Raw genomic sequence first — 17751 nt, forward strand, 5'->3', positions numbered from 1 at the left:
ATATGAAGATACCTATACATCCTAGTATGACACGAATTTTTTCAGGTGAGAGCCCTACTTCCTTTCAAAGAAATAGGGGTTGGAGTGACTGGGTGGCTCACCAGGTTAAGCCTCCGACTCTTGATTTCAGTTCAGGCCATGATCTCATGGTTCATGACGTCAAGTCCCCGTCAGGCTCTACACTGAGCACAGAGCCTGCTTAGGTTTCTCTCTTTCCCTCTCTCTCTCTCTGCCCCTCCCCTGCTCGTGCACACTCTCACTCTCTCTGTAAATAAATAAACATTAAAAAAATAATAAGTAAGTAAAAGAAACAGGGATAAGGTCACCTATAGTTAAGCAAAGTAGAAACAACTCTCCTAACCCTCAAAACTACCACGTTTCACCGTGAGATGGAAAGCGAACATCTTCAGCCAGTGGTTCTACCAAACAGACAAACGTGAGGAGACGTAGGCGGTAAAAACACACCTTTATCGGCTGGCATATAATTCAGCTGCAGAACCCTACGGGCAGCGCAGCAATGCCAGACGAGCATTATGGGCGAACGATACGAGGAAGGGCAAGAAACTGGGGGCTAACAAGAGGATGCATCCCAAGAGGTCAAGGTGAACTGGCATGGACCTCCCAAAGCCTCTTCTCTGCACTGCTCGGGCCTCCTACTGACAGTGGCCCGACCTGAACAAACGAATGGGGCTCCCTGGGCAGAGGTTTTTCTAAGTGATAAGACCCGAGGTAAGTTTTTTTCGGTTATCCCCAGTGGCTGTCGTGCTTTTTAAATTCTGCACTTGGCCATTAAGGTCACTGTGACATAAACAACACAGAGGGCCTGCACGAGCCAGGCAGGCACACGTCCCGTATCCCAATGCTGCACTGCTATACGGTGGCAAAACCCGAAAGCTCAGGATGATAGCACTCTAATTTAATACTGTATTTAGCTGACGATCCTACATAACCCTTTGTCAGCTTTTGTGATCTAGCACAAAACCACATGCCTTGCGATATACCAGCTGGGCTGTGGTAATGCCCTTGACTGGAGGCTTAAAAGCTTTGGTAGGGACAGAACTTTGATGTATTGTATTTCCATTTCAAACTGCAACGATCATCCCTGGATTTGGCATCACACAGAGTACTGCCAAGATTAGATTATGGCTGGTTAAGAAGAGTACCCCTCCCCTCCGGTGCCGTCCACGAGTGATGCGGGTCTCTGCTTTGCTTGTTTGCAAGATCGAAAAGCCATGACTGCCTGGTTTACAGGATGCAGGCATAAGAACCATCTGCCTGGTCTGGTGTTTCTTTAATTAAAACTTTAATTACAGATATATCTCTGCACAGATACGTGCAGTCTATCAGCTCCTGCTCTTAATTACCTGCGCTAATGAGAACAGAAGGAGTGAGTGTTTGCTGAGCGTCTACTATGCGCGAGCCCCGGGTCCGGACGCTGTGGCATCACACGGGCAGGCGGTGCCGGGTCAAACGGCCCAGCCCAGAGTTCCAGCCCTCCCCGCCCGTCCTCTTGCCACCATAACGAGAGAAGTGAAACACTCAGGATTCTCCTTGGAAAAGTGAAGGGCGAAGAGGGGTCAAGTGTTTAAAAGGATCAGCGCAGATGAGAGCAAAAGCACTGGACAATCGACCCCGACTCACCGCAGTCCTGAGGCGGGCGGACGTGCTATGTGTCCGTCCTCACGCCGTGTACTGGTGACCCAGGGGAAAGATTCATGAGGAGAGTGGCAAGTCTGGTCTAAATCCTATGGTTCCGAGGCACGTCACACGGAGCCACGGTAACCGTGCCCCGTTTCGCAGGGAAACCAGAAGCACAGACGAGAACTAACAGGAGAGGTTTCCCGTGACTTCCTGACGGTGCAGCCGCACCGCCCCCGCCTCTCTTTCACTAGCCCCTCTCTGGCGGCGGCCAACGGCCACTGAGGAATGGCAGGAACATCTCATCCTTGTCCCAAGCGTTCCCTGGCCTCCTCGATGCCTGGAGAAGGGCTAATCTCCATCAGAACGGCTCCTCAGCGGCCGGACGGGGGCCACGAGGAGGCCCGCTGCTCGCCCTCAGAGCGCTCCGCCTGTGGAATCCGCTCATGTCCAGCTCTGGAAACTATGCAGCAGATACACTGAAAGCCTGATACCGGTGCCTCGACAACGGTCAAGTCCATCCTAGTATCCCACATCCTGTCCTACTCGGTGAATCACAAAAGCTGACCGTGTTCAGGCTAATGAAGGGTAGTGCCTACTCCTCAGAAAGATCGATGTGAAGACAAATTAAGGAATGTCGATGTGAACACCTACTTGGTGCTACGCCCCCTGGACGACTGCCAGTGCTTTGCCGTCTGACGACAGAAACGCCCAGAGGCATGTGGACGATGGATGGAGAAAAAAAAAAAAAAGAGGAAGGACAGGAGGAGGAGGAGTCGGGAGCCAGAGGAAAGGAGGGGAAAATAAAGATACAAAATGGGAGAAAAAAGGAGAAGTGAGAGAGGAAGAAGGCAGAGCCCCCTAACTGCATTCAGTTCCGTGATTAACTTCAAACCTGGTTTTGGGGCTGGTCAGACGCCCACTTCCAGAAAACTACAGTCTGTGGAGTGGACGGCTGGGACTTTTCCCACAGAAAGGGTGCTGATTACAGACGGCTGAATTACTAAATTGGCCCACAAAGGCCCATTTAACTTACAAAATAGCTAACTATAGAAGAGCACTGGGCCCTGTTCTGGAAGCATGGGTCTATACGTGCACAAATAGTTTACATTATTTTCTGTCTGTAACATAAACTCCCTAGCTTGCTGAACCCAGCGATCAATGGCTCTCGGCTAGAAAGGCCAGATCGGAGGCTGGGACACGGCCAGGGCTCCATACTTTACAAAGCTAACGAGTGATCCTGGATGTGCAGCCAAGATGGAATGGAAGCCACTGCTGGGGAGCCCCTGTGAGGACCACACAGATGACGGAGCCTTCCTGGCAATGGTGGAGGCAGGTCACCGGAGGCCTGGCGGAGGCAGGGCTGCTGATGGCTGAGGGACAGTAATGCACACTGCTGAGTCCCCTGTGACCAAACAGCGGAACTATTTCCGGTCAGGGTGCAGCCACGTTTGCCAGGAAACCCAAGGAAGCAGGTGCCAGGAGAAGGACAGCACCTGGATTGAAGTCCCTGTTCTGTGATTGCCAAGGAGGATGACCCGTGAAGGCGGATCCAACCACCTGAGCATCCGTGTTCTCTGGTGCAAACCATCACCCACCTCAGAAAAATGTAGATGATTAAAATGCATGGAAATGACCCGAAAATACATGTGACACCCCCCCACCCCGCCGCCCCCAAACAGTGACTTCCGCCACTTTTTCGACTTAGAAGGAAGCACTGAAGCCTCATACGGTTTTCCGACTCCTTGCGAGCCCACCAGACAGCTTGTCGAAGCCAAAGGAGAAGGAATCCGTGCCAAACTAAGTGAAAGATGAGGGGTCTCTTTTCTTGCATCTCCACAGCCAAAAACCGCAAACACAAAGGGACCTATCAACAAAGGCTTAAGTGCTCTGAATCATCTAAACTTTTCTTCCTAAAGGTCAGGGGCCCAGAGGTACCTTTACGCACCTGAACCAGCACCTGCTTTAGAGGCGCCTCATAACCGTAAGTGGCCCGTCCCGGCTCCCCTCCCTGGGAGCACGTCCAGCTCTCTCAGTCAGAAGACTAACGGGGAAGCTCTCTGAAGCTTCGCTTCCTGCAAGGTGTGTGCTCCCCTCAGAATTCCGTGTCACTGAAACCCCATCCTGCCTGGGGTTCTCCTGGCGCGCAGAATCTGGCCTGGACGCCACAGCCACTGCCACCCTGCCCGCCACCCCTGCTCTAAGTACTGTGCAGACATCGACTCCCCAGAGATGCATCATGACCCTCCGAGTAGGTAGCTACTCCTACCATCTCCATTTCAAAGAGGAGGAAACTGAGGCACAGACAGGTCAAACCACCCCTAAGGGACCCAGGTGGGAAGTGGCACTGGACCCAAGGCAACCTGGGTTGCCCCAGAGCCCGTGCTCCCGGCCACTCAGTACAGAATCCACTCCACCCGCCTCTCAGCATGACGATGGCTGCGGCCAACAGGACAGCCACAGGATGAAGTTTAAGTTCAAAGCACCTTCCTCCCGCATTCCCAGTGCGGCCAGCATACAGTGTTTCATTTATCCTGCCAACAACCCTAAAAAGCAAGTAGGAGACATAACAACATCTACATTTCACATAAAAGGAAACTGAAGTAGAATCCACAGAATGTTTCAGAAACTCCTACACCGTTAAGCCGAACAACTGATTTCACTGTTTTTAATAACATCACATCAAAGTCTCTGAGGTCTTTCTACTCCCGTTCTTTAGTGTTGGAGAACTACCTTAAAAGATAAGAACGGCACATCCACATACCCTGCTAGTCAAAAGCAGGTTTTTCTGACTTCCAGACTAGAGTCTTCTCTAATCATGCTTTAAAAAACCACATCCGTGCGGCTTACAACTTACTAGAATTCCTAAATACTAAGCAAATAAGCGCTTATTAAAAATAAATCATAAACATGTCCATACACTAGCTCTCTTTGAAAAATTAAGTTATCTTAAAATGCACTTAGCAGAAAACTTTAAAGAAAATCTAACTGACCTAATTGCAAAACAAAATATCACAATAAAAGCATTTCTCTTGGGCACCTATGTATGCCTCTCCAGCTCCTACTGGACTTATGAATAAACTATCCGACTGTCTCTAGGAGACATGGCAGCCTACGGGGAAGAGGTCAAGAGGCCCTGATTCTGTCAACAGGGAGCATGTGACCCTCTGGGGACCAGCAGCCCGCTCCCCACAGGGGCTGGGTGGCTGTGAGGGCCACACGGCCCCTTTCAGCCCTGAGAGTCTCCGTGGGGTAAACTCCAGGCGGGCACAACTCCTGCGGTGCGGGAAGGATGTCACCTCAGAGGAACGAGTAATGGGTAGGATCTGGAAAACATTCCTACACAACTTTGAAAGCATTCTCATTTAAAAACAACAACACCACCTTAAAATGCAAGGCGACAAGTAAGTTGCTCACAACTATTGGGACATTCATTCCATGCACTTCCTGGCTTTGTAATCACAAGATTTATATTTCTCAGCTCTGGTATTTTGCAATTCTGTGAAAAGACAGCCAAGGTCACAGGCAGTTTTACAGGTATGTAAGTATAACAGACAAAACCAAGCCAGTAAGCCTGAAGAAGTGTTCATGAGAGTTCCAATCTCCAATGAACAGCTCACTACAACTAATTTTAATTTGTGGTTCTAATGAATGACATAAACTTTTATAGGTATCAACAAAGCTCAGAGAGGACTTAAATCCATTTCAGTGCTCATTTAGCAGCTTCAGCTGTGTGCAATTAAAGCATCAGCATTAAATGTTAGAGAATAAAATAATGAGACACTTAAAAAATAATCTGTGCTTCAGCAGGCCAGGCTAAGAAATTTCACATGATTTTTTTTTTTTTTTTTGGAACTTGATTTCTTAGGAATATCCTGCCAGTTCAAAGAATTAACTCAAGTTTGACTTTTATTTTTAGACTTTGGTTTGTTTTGCTTCTGAGTAAGAATTTTCTGAAAAACAGAATACAGTTAAAAATGTCTGAACAACAGTCACCAAATAGCATATGTCATAAAGCAATCAGGTATACAGACCACTGCAGCTGACCACCCAGGCTTCAGCAGAGACAAAAGGACATTTCTGATCACGTTAAAAATGTTGCTTGTTCTCAACTTACGCCTCAAATAATGACATAAGTATTAAAGGAGGGGAAAGGTACATTTTGGGAAAAAGACGACTTTCTTATCTTCTAGCCCATACATGGAACTAAGGGGCTCATTTTCTGACCCAATAATACTTGAGAACATAAAATGTAATCTGAGGTTGTAGACTGTGGCAACTAAGACTAGTAAATTCAAGTCGCCACTATTTCTGAAAGACAGAGGAGGTAATCTGCAAAGGGTGGGGTATGTGCTGATGGGGAAGGGGTGTTATGTGGAGCGAGGAGGTGGTGGCTGGTTGCTGCGTATGTGAGTTATGTGTGATCACCGAGTTAACTTAGCTATTGCAAAACATGAATAGAAAAGGAGATAATATTGTACGGGGAGAGGCACTCACTAAACTTAAATTTTAAAAGGATGAAAACACAGATTACACTTTATTTTAAAAACTGAAATGAATTTTAATACAGAAAATGAAGACAGCATTTTGCAAATTTATCGCTCAAAGGGGTATCTCTATTTGAGGAAATCAGCGTGTTACACTTTGAGAGATGAAATGTTACAGCTTGTACACCAAAATTAAAAAATGAAATTAAATTAAAAAATGAAATGGTTACCAAGGTAATGCAGGTCAGGGGATCAAAGGTGAAGGGTCACACATTATTAAAAAGAAATCCAAAAGGACGGCTGCATCATGATCTCTGCAAAACAAAGGAGCTCTAGTAAGTAAAACTAGTATCTCTGAGAATTTAAAATCAAGTTCTTGAAAAGAAGACTCCCCTGTAATTGAACACAAGTCATTCCTGATTCTGTGTAGAGCCATTTTTATGTAGGCACAAAACCAAATTTCAATTACCTGTTACCAACAAAATTTTTGCAGACATTTAACCGTGTAACATCAAAACCCCAACCATCTCCGATCATAGGTGACTGTGAAGTACCGACATTTCCACTGGACCCCGTGCCCTGTTTTCTGGAAATTACAGTGTTTGAGAAGTTGCCAATAGATCGGAAATCTAATTTGGTCGCAGTGTGGTGAGGTTTTTTCCTCTCCTCAAGGAATGAGTTCCAAAATTGAGTTTTTGCAAATTTGTTTCATTTGAAGTAGCTGCATAAAATTTCCATTATTGGAACATTTAGTGTAACAATGTTCTAGAAGATAGCAATAAAGTGATACATGATGAAATAAACTGTGCAACTCCATCTATTAAGATCTGTTCTCACATTCAACTTTCACTGCACCGAGGGGAGAAAACACATTTTAGGCAAAATAACTTGCTAGTTCTAATGCATTTACACAGAATTAGTAGAAGCTGGACAAGAGAAGTATCTGACAGTGAAAAAAAAGTACCTGACAGGTTAGGCTTCAATTTTGTTATTATTTACTCATCTTCCTCATTAGCAGATTAGAACCATCGGCTTTAAAAAGGACAGGAAGGGCTAAGGTTCTGTTTGGCAACACGCGGCTACCACCTGAGTCACCACAAACCTACTTCGCGGCAACAGCAAGCATGACAATTAACACTTACAGCGAGTAATTCCCATACTCCTGTCACTACTGAAGGAAGCGAACACAACCATGATCGAGATCGCCTGCTCTCTAACAGGGAACACTCCCTGATTTCAGGACCCACAGTCCACAGCACCTCCTGGACAGCAGGCTCTAGCAGGCGGTGCAAACAGTGGCTCCAGGGTAAGTGACAGGCTCCGTGGGGAGCCACAAAGGGCCTGATGTCAGCACCGCCCTCCTTCCAGGCCCCTAGTTGCACTGCACCCCACAGTATCTGACACTCTGAGTTTACCTTGTTCAAATCAAATTCCAAAGACACTTACATATTAAAATACAGACAACTGCCCGAAAGGATTTTATCAAAAGGAACGGCTTATGCTTTCTGATGGCTGAGAGCAATCAATAACTAAACAAACGCCATAAACATCAGATTTCGGTTCCCCCGATTAGATTCTGTTACAAAGGACGTGCAGAGAGCCGCATGCACCAGATACCGGTGTGTTAGTGCCTTAAGGCCACGATTCTAAAAACACGATTTTTTTAAGTTCCATAGCTACTGAAAAGTAAACTAGCATTTCATTTCTCTGGAATGCTCATCTCATGGAAAGTCTGTCACATATGTATTTGCTGCTGGGAGGCATGCAGGCGACTGGGAGCCCTGCAGCAGGAATCGATAGCCTATCAAACACAGGCGTGTGTTGTTCCAGGGGCTGGTGCTCAGGTTTGCGGGAGAAGGCTAGAAGCCAGCGGTGTCAAGTTTGTTTTACTAAAAGATCTATTAAAATGACAAAAATAAGTGGGGAGCTTGGGTGGCTCAGTCAGTTAAGCTTCCAACTGGGGCTCAGGTCAGGTCATGATCTCGCAGTTCAAGCGTTCAACTCCAGCCCTGGGTCGGACTCTGTGCTGACACCTCGAAGCGTGCTTGGGAGTCTCTCTTTCTCTCTCTCTGCCCCTCCCTTGCTCTCTCTCTCTCTAAAAATAAATAAATAAAAAATAAATAAAGTGGGGCGCCTGGGTGGCTCAGTCGGTTGAGTGTCCGACTTCGGCTCAGGTCATGATCTCGCGGTCCCTGAGTCCGAGCCCCGCATCGGGCTCTGTGCTGACAGCTCAGAGCCTGCAGCCTGTTTCAGATGCTGTGTCTCCCTCTCTCTGACCCTCCCCCATTCATGCTCTGTCTCTCTCTGTCTCAAAAATAAAAATAAACGTTAAAAAAATATTTTAAATAAAGTGACAAAAAGTGTATCTACTCTGATCAAGTATCTGCATCTACCCCTTCATCACCAAGACACGTGCATTTATTAACTAATTTCCTCTTAAAACTAGAGGATGGAGTCCTTATAGAGACTTTTTCTAAAGTCTTCTAAATCACTTCTAAAATTCACCAATTCACAAAAATATGTTAGCCCAAATTTTCTACCAGTTTAAGCCCTGCCAAAGCTGCAGACACACCAACCCATTCCAACATGACAGACGCCCAGGAGCAAGGAACTGCTCTCGCTACAACCAAGCACTTTCCCACAGATCATACCACAGATACGATCACAGCCTAAGTAACAAACACAAACAGAACTCTCCCCAGCTAAATACTTGCAAGCTCTGACAAACAAGCGGCTCTGAATAAGTTTGTGCCAATAAATAAAATTCTGGGTGATTCAAGAGATCTATGAAGGACTTTAGCTAATGTTTTTCAAATGATTTTAATTGGGGTAGAGGAGAATAAAGGCCACCAGGAGTCAGCACATCCCTAGTACCCAAGGGTCCTGGAACATACTTTCATGGGTAAAAGGAAGGCTCAGGGGCAGGGCACACATTGTCACCAGAGCCCCTTTGCTGAGACAGGCACCTGGAACACACAGACATTTTCCCACAGAAACAATCTGGCAATTGTCTACTGGACCTGAAATCTGGTGAAGCGACAGGTTGGCTCAGAATTCCAGAAGCTATGGGGCCTGAGTAGCTTTTTATTTTTTGTTCAAAGGACTGGCCCAAGCCAAAACCTGATGGATAGAAAGGTTTTCCCAGCCCCCTTCCTGGACCCCAGACAGAGTGGCTCAGGAACCAATTACCATCCTCAGATCTCCTCCAGGAACCCCCTTTTCTTCCCTGAGGCCGTTTACTGGCTGACAACAAATGGACTGAATTTATAGAAACCGGTGCATGCAAAGACTAAGGAGGCTTCTTCAACCCAAAACAAATCTCTCGTTGGTAGAATTGGCATTTTTCCACCAAAGGGTACACAGAGGGCTCATCTACTGCAAGACAGTTCCCTTCCAAAATGATTACCAGTAACTGAATTCAACAACAAATGCTCAAAAATCCTACTACCTCCTAAAACTTCAGGGGTATAACTAACATGTACGCTATCCTCAATCTAAACTGGAAAACTCGGGGGGCCTGGGTGCTCAGTCAGTTAAACGGACAACTTCAGCTCAGGTCATGATATCACGGCTCGTGAGTTCGAGGCCCACATCAGGCTCTGTGCTGACAGCTAGGAGCCTGGAGCCTGCTTCAGACTCTGTGTCTCCTTCTCTATCTGCCCCTTCCCTGCTAGTGCTGTCTCTTTCACTCTCAAAAATAAATAAATATTAAAAAAAAAAAAAAAAAAGACATCCATAAACTGGAAAACTATGCTGCCATAGTGCAGAGTAATAACATCAAAAAAAATAAATAGGGGCGCCTGGGTGGCGCAGTCGGTTAAGCGTCCGACTTCAGCCGGGTCACGATCTCGCGGTCCGTGAGTTCGAGCCCCGCGTCAGGCTCTGGGCTGATGGCTCGGAGCCTGGAGCCTATTTCCGATTCTGTGTCTCCCTCTCTCTCTGCGCCTCCCCCGTTCATGCTCTGTCTCTCTCTGTCCCAAAAATAAATAAAAAAGGTTGAAAAAAAAATTTTTTTTTTAAATAAATAAATAAATAAACAACCAAGCTTCATTTTCATAAGACCATCAGGTCATCAGAGTTCTGGTGAAGAATACTTTTTGCAGGGAAACTCTCACCCATATTAATTAAGCTCTCAATGTCTGGACCACTTTTTAGAGGGACATGTTTTCCAACACACTTTGTATTCTAGTTAATTTTTACTTATTTACTTATTTTTGCCAAGGACCAGCCAGCATTTATAGGCACAGAGAATTGGCTCGTTTCTCAACTAAATAAACACAGGACAAAGAACATCATTTCTAATGAGGTTAATTAAATCATAACACAAATGCTGCCATTTTCACCTCAAGCATATTACTTACAAAATAAAACACATGGAAGAACCAAAAAGAAATGAAAAATAAAGAGCCAAGAAAATGCAGAGTCAGGATGCTAGGAGACAGCTGGCAACAAATGACAGTACAGCCCTATCTTACTACTGCTTTACAAAATGTCTAGTAACTCAACAGTACAATGCTTTCTACAACAGAAACTAACCTCAGCACGTATGTTCAGAGATGAAAAAGAGAAATGGCCAGCCAAAAGTTTCCAGTGTGAGCCAAAACAAAAACAAAAAACAAATCTTTACCTATAAATACAAGGAAATAAATCACCCACATGTCATTCAATAAAACAGACTGAAATAAAATGCACTTGAGCGAAGTATATCCTTCAGTTAAGAGGGGATTATATTCCTACCGCCTTTCCATGACAGGGTTTGTTAGAAACACCATCTATTGAGAAACTAAGAGAACAGACAGCATTTGGTCTTCTGTGCCCTTCGGACAACAGTCACCATCTCTACCATTTCTTCAACTTCTCCGGAAATACAGCTCTGCCAAGCTTCTCAAAGATAGTCTGTTCAAAGAGATTTGTGTGTCTTTTTCTCCAAACTTTCTATCAGTGACAGAGCAACCGATGCCTACGATCATCACCTTACTTCCACTAGTCCTCGGAAAGAAAATAAAAGCCAAAACTACAGGTTAAAATACTTTCTACCTGTGATTTTACCCTCAACAATGTCATTCCCACCCACCTCCCCCCCAACGGCTTCAAAGGTTTCAGGAAAGAATGAAGAGCGTGGGAGGAAGGGACAGCAAAGAGCCCCCAGGAACTCTTCAGAGTGATGAATATGTTCATTACGGTGGAGCAGGGCCGTGCGGTGTGGGCACGTGCACACCCTTCACTGCACACTTAAGTCCGTGCCATTTATTACATGCCAATTAAACCTCGAAAAAGCCACTTAAGAATGAGGGGGGCATGCAAGACAGAGACTCTGCCCACCCCTACACCCTTTGAGCCACATGGCCGTGCTGTGGCCCCCGTGCAGAGAAGGCTGAGAGCCAAGGGGGAGTGTGGGGGAACCACTTATTGCTGAGCCGCTGGACCCCAACTTTAGAACCACATTTTCTAAATGGAAAATCAGACAACTCTGACCGTTTCTCCAAAATGATGAAATCAGCTTTAGACATACTCCTAGCTTTGCAAATGACATGTAAATTCACCAAATATTCTCACATTTTTTTTCTTCAGATTTGAAATTTATGTCAACTTGCCGTAGCCAACACCCATTCCTTTCTGATACTATCCCACTAGGGAAAAAGAGCAACACAACATATGCCAAATTCCCCCAAATACAAATTTATAAGAAATAAAACAAAAGGGAAACAGGCTGGTCCACTGTGTACCTTACTTGTATCTTACTTGTTCCTCAGTTTACTGATCGCGCATGCCCGCGCTCCCTTTAACTGCTCCATGGCTTCCTGCACAATAATCAGGATCATTGAGACTCCGACCTTTGCCTTCTCCTCTTTTCACTGATGCTCAGACTTCAAACTCAGTAAGTCTTATTTATTTAAACCAAGTCATTTGTAAAAATGGTCTCCCAAGTCCTGTCACAGGGAGATTACAACCCAGTGCATCAAACAAGGAACTACACAGACTGCAGTTTTGGTAAAAGCACCAGGAGAGTCGGACCAGAACAGTCACAATCATCGCTGTAAGAAACAGGGCCCAGGTAGGTCCAACCACCCCCTCCAGCCCCACACATGACCTGCCTCCTACAGGCAGGTGTCAGTCACCATGTCAGAGCTGCCAAAGTGGACAGTCAAGGAACAAATTCCAGCTGATAACAACTTTAAGGCAGTCCTCCCTCCCAAAACTATTAACATTTTTAAAATGCCAACTGATCCCTAAAAAGTCTTTAAAACCCAAAAGAATGAAGAAGCTACACTGAAAGGTCGGTGGCTTCACAAGACACAGCGAAGTCAGTCCTTCCCGGGCTCTGAAACCAGGTCACGTGGTTCTAGCTTCCAGTAACAGTTCTACCACTTACTACTTCCATGACCTTGGACAAATTGTTTAAATTTTCACTGAGTCTCACTCTCTTCATTGACAACATGAAGATAATGACACCCCCACTTCATAGGGTTACTGTGAGAATGACAGTAAGTAATATGAACTGCTTAGCATAGTGCTTAGGACCTACAAAGGAATCAACATTAGCTGTGTGATTGCAACGATTATGATCCTGATCATCTTATATCCTTTTTCTTATCTCATTCTTTCCAAGGTTTACAATGCTGTTCCCATTTCTGCAGGCGGAAAAGGTTAAGTTCAAGATATAGACCTTAAAAAGGTAGAGCTGGAATTCAAACTACAATCTGTCCAGATCTGCCCTACTCCATGACTTAGCACCAGAGGGTATGGAAGGTTCCCACTGGCCCTACCCCGTCCAGGGCTCTGCACATGTTAGTTAAGGCAATAAATGAATAGGTAGGTCCTTCAGGTGAATACATGCTTCCAGATCCACTGCTGTACCCATCACAGGACCTTACAAAATGCAAAAGGATACAGGTAGGGGGGCACCTGGGTGGCTCAGTTGGTTAAGCATCCAACTTCAGATCAGGTCATATTTCATGGCCGGTAGGTTCGAGCCCCGCATTGGGCTCTGTGTTGACAGCTCAGAGCCTGGAGCCAGCCATCAGATTCTGGTCACTCTCTGCTCCTCCCCAGCTCATGCACTGTCTCTCTGTCTCTGTCTCTCTCTCAAATAAAAATAAACATTAAAAAATATTAAAGGATACAGATAGGATTTACAGCAGTGGAATGACAGCATTAAATTCAAAGCCTTATTTGCATATTTGCATGTTTGAAAAAAGGAACATAAACCTGTTTTCCACTCTGCAGTTCTACCCACTATTGTAAATAAATGACAGATCTTGGGGTGCCTGGGTGGCTCAGTTGGTTAAGCATACAACTTTGGATCAGCTCATGATCTCACAGTTCGTGGGCTTGAGCCCCATGTCTGGCTCTGGGCCAGACAGCTTGGAGCCTGGAGCCTACTTGGGATTCTGTGTCTCCCTGTCTCTCTCTGCCCCTCCCCCGCTCACACTCGGCCTCTCTCTGTCAAAAATAAACAGTAAAAAAAAATTTTTTTAGGGGCTTCTGGGTGGCTCAGTTGGTTGAGCGTCTGAGTTCAGCTCAGGTCATGATCTCGCGGTTCGTGAGTTCGAGCCCCACATCGCACTCTGTGCTGACAGCTCAGAGCCTGGAGCCTGCTTCAGATTCTGTGTGCCCCTCTCTCTCCACCCCACCCCTGCTTGTGCTCTGTCTCTCTGTCTTTCAAAAATGAATAAACATAAAAAAAAAATTTTTTTTTTAATTTTAATAGAAGACAGATCCATTTATTCAACAAATACTTACTGAGTACCTAACTCTGGGGCAGGCTCAGTACAAGAGGTGCCAGGGGCACACAGTGAAGGGCAGAGAGGCCTCAGCCTGCGAGTGAGGACTCCCACACACAGGGCACCATGCAGAGTGAAGGAGTGCAAGGCCGTGTGCAGACCCCTGCAGGGGTGTCCCTGCAGCTCTCAAGGGGGCCTGCAAGTTTCCCCTAAGGAAATAACATACAGCAGAGATGCGAAGGACAAGGTGGAGAGTGACCATCTTTTAAGCAGCGGAAGTGACATGTAAAAGGCAGCAGAGCAGGAAGCAGCTGACAGTGCAGAAGGAGGGACTCAGGGAAAAGAAACAGGGGACGGAACAGGAATCAAGGGGAGAGGGGCTTGGCCGGAGGCTGGAGGGTGACAGATCGCACAGGCCTCACAGACCATGTTGAGTAGTTGGGATGACATCTCCAGTACAACAGGAAATCAACTAGAGGACTGAGAAAAGGGGTACTGTAACCCTGCTGCATGTTTAAAAGACAACTCTGGTATCTGGGTGGAGACTGGGTCGGGAGGAGGCAAGGGTACAAGCAGGGACAGGAGCCAGGAGATCCCTCAAAGCAGTCTGGGCCCAGGTGATGGTGGCTTAGACGGCAGTGGTGGCTATAAAAAGTGATTTGGACAGAAAGGAAATTTACCTGCAAACAGAACCAGTAGGTATGGATTCAGTGTGGAGTAAAAGGAGGAAGAGGAGGCAAAATGGCCTCTGAGGGGGAAAAATAGTAACGCACAGAGGAGAAACCTGATCAACACCACCTCAGCTAGGTGATCAAGGTTAACACCGTCAATGATGAGTCATGTTGACAGCAGGCACCCTTGATAGGACGTGACGAGGATAGCAGTGTACCTCTGGGGTCTGCCTTCCCCAAACCCATAACCCCAGCCTAGTGGTGAGGAAAAGAGCAGACAAACCCAACTGAAGGACATACAAAATATGTGATCTGTCAAGGACAACAAAAACAAGGAAAGTCTGAGAAGCTGTCACAGTCCAGAGGAGCCTACGGAGACCTGAGTGAATGTAATGTGGCATCCTGGATGGAGTCCTGGAACAGAAACGGACTTTAGGGGAAAACCAAGGTAATCTGGATAATGGGTGGAGTTTAGTTTATAATAATGCATCAGTACAGATTGGATGGGACCAGTGTACCAAAGTAACGTTAAGAGAGAAACTGAGCAGGGGGTACACAGAAACCCTCTGAAATATTCTTGCAACTTTTCTGCACATCTAAACCTATTGTGAGACTGTAGAAGTTTATTTTAAAACTGCCCCCCTGCCCCAGGTCTGACTGGAGCCCTTTATTGAGACAGGAGAAACAGAGAGGAAGACAATCAATTCTTTTTCAGACACACGAAGCAGAAGCTCGTCAGACCCTCCAGCAGAGACATCAGGTAGGCAGCTCTGGCGTGGAGCTCGGCAGAGAGCACTGGGCTCAAAATCAAACAGGAGCCTGGAGGGGCCCGAATCTGTGGAATGGACAGGCGGGGGCAGGCAGGGAGGTGTCACTGAGATAAAGAATGGAAATCAAGATGTAAAGGCCCTCAGATTCCCAGAAATAATCCACACTTAACAGTCACACAGGAAAGGTCTACTTTCAAGCCCCAAGGAAATTCCACCTTCGGATGCTGAGTAGAGATCAAGAACAAAAACCAGCACGTGGGAGGAAAGCCAGGAGCAGACACCATCCCAGAGGCCAAGGGAAAAGGCGTGTTCAGCTTGCTTGACTACATCTGAGAAACCTAATCGGATAAGCCCAAAAAATGCTCCTTATATTAAACAACTCTGAGATTACTGGTGATCTAAGAAAGAAGTTTCAGCAGAATAATGGAAGCTAAAATCAGACTGGAGTATTTGAATCAGAGGCAAAAAGTTGGGGAAAGACAACTCTTCTAAGAAGTCTGGCTCTCAGATCTGCACACCCTGTTCACAGCAATATAATCACAACACCCAACGGTGGAGGCAAGCCAGGTGTCCATCAGCGGACGGATGGAGAAATTAGGTGCAGTGTGTACGTAACAGAGTATCACTCAGCCTATAAAAAGGAAGGACGTTCTGACACCTGCTACAACATGGATGAACCTTGAGAACGTTATACTGAGTGAAACAAGCCGGACACAAAAAGACAAATATTGCATCATTCCACTTCTATGAAGACCTTAGTAGTCAAATTCACAGAGACAGAGAGGGGAACAGAGGTTTGCTAGAGGCTGGGGGGCAGGAGAGAATGGGAGTTACTGTTTAATGGGAACAGAGGGGGGCGCCTGGGTGGCTCAGTCGGTGAAGCGTCCGACTTTGGCTCAGGTCATGATCTCACGGTTCGTGAGTTCGAGCCCCGCGTCGGGCTCTGTGCTGACAGCTCAGAGCCTGGAGTCTGCTTCGGATTCTGTGTCTCCCTCTCTCTCTGCCCCTCCCGTGCTCACGCTGTCTGTCTCAAAAATAAATAAAACATTTAAAAAAAAAATTTTTTTTTAATGGGAACAGAGTTTCAGTTCCACAAGAGGAAAGAGTTCAGGAGCTAGATGCTGGGGACAGGTACACAACAATGTGAATATAGGTAATGCCAAAGAACTGTATACTTAAAAATGGAGCTAAGATGATACATCTTATGTTCTATATATCTACCATGATTAAAATGTTTTAAAAACAAGTCTGGCTCTCAGAATGGTGAATCCATATGAAGCTATGATGACCTATGATGAAAACTACTTAACGCTGGAACACCTTAACCTAGGTCAGCACTCCCTCATGACATGCCACCCATGATACACGGGTAACAGGCACTGAGCCCTTCAGGCTCTGCAAGGGGCCCAGGCCACCCAGAGCCCTGCCCGGTGGGCTGTGACCTCAAGAGAACTCAACCACTAACCCAGCATACCCTGGAAATACTATTATTTTTGGATGTGTTCCCAGATGGGAGGAAAGCTGGGAATCAACAGCTAGAGAAATGAAGGTTAGCGATCATTTCAATTCTACTCTCAGGGGCAAGAAAAGTCGCTTTAATTCATTTTCTTCATCAACCCACAACATTTGCTGCCAAAAGCAAAAAGAGATTGTGACCTCAGCTTACAGAAACTGGTGTTCAGATCATTCAGAGAAGCCAATGAAGCCACACTCCAGTTTCTGAAAGATCTCTCAGAACAGATACGAGTAGTAATATTCATGATACATCAGACTGATCAAAATTAAGTAAGTGTGTAAGGAAAGAAGAGCACACAGTGTGGTTCTGATGAAGACACACTAAAGAGATCAATGAACAGGGGGCATCAAGATAAAGAACCACGTGCTTGTGGAAACTTAGCACAAGGTAATCAGGCAACATTTCAATCAGTATGAAAGGCTCAGGTATTCAATAATAAGCATGCATGGGGGGGATGAAATTAGCGATCTACCTCAACCTATCTACCCATTTACAGAATACATTTATTTGTATTAAACATCTAAGTATAAAAGCACAAAACAGGGAAGAAAATCTAGGGAAAACACTACGTAACTGGGGTGGGGAGACTGTCCCAGGCACACTATCAAGGCCAGAAAGAGTCATGAGTGCATGACACATAGGACTGCCAGGGGATGTATAACGAGTTCAGAAAATTAAGACTGAATTACAGGTGACTAGCCACGGAAAAATGATACACACACTTGTTTACAGAAAAACGAAGAAATCAGAAAGAAAAAGATGAAGAAAAGGGCAGAAGAATGATCAGATAAGTCAAAAAAGTAATACAAGTAGCCAAAACATGCCAAATCTTAGGAACATACAAAGAAATGCAAATTAACAGACACGTAATTTTTCACCTGAGAGAAGAATTTTAAAACCAAGTGTTGGTTAGGGTTTGAAGAAATGGACACTCATACTCAACTA

At 45.7% G+C, this 17751-nt stretch overlaps 1 protein-coding gene across 2 annotated transcripts in view; it reads right to left on the reverse strand.

The window, feature by feature from the left end:
* LOC125913618 (calmodulin-binding transcription activator 1-like) overlaps window positions 1-17751 on the reverse strand; it is a 424752-nt gene that overhangs the window by 335679 nt on the left and 71322 nt on the right. The window contains exon 4 of one of the 2 annotated variants that reach the window (XM_049618853.1): window positions 6169-6439. The exons of the other annotated variant lie outside the window; for it this stretch is intronic. Coding sequence (XP_049474810.1) covers window positions 6431-6439 — 9 coding nt within the window. The 3' untranslated portion in view covers window positions 6169-6430. Of the gene's footprint in view, window positions 1-6168; window positions 6440-17751 lie in introns of those variants that run through there. 2 annotated transcript variants of the gene reach the window in all.

The sequence above is a fragment of the Panthera uncia genome (assembly GCF_023721935.1).
Source record: "Panthera uncia isolate 11264 chromosome C1 unlocalized genomic scaffold, Puncia_PCG_1.0 HiC_scaffold_4, whole genome shotgun sequence".
Taxonomy (NCBI): Eukaryota; Metazoa; Chordata; class Mammalia; order Carnivora; family Felidae; genus Panthera; species Panthera uncia.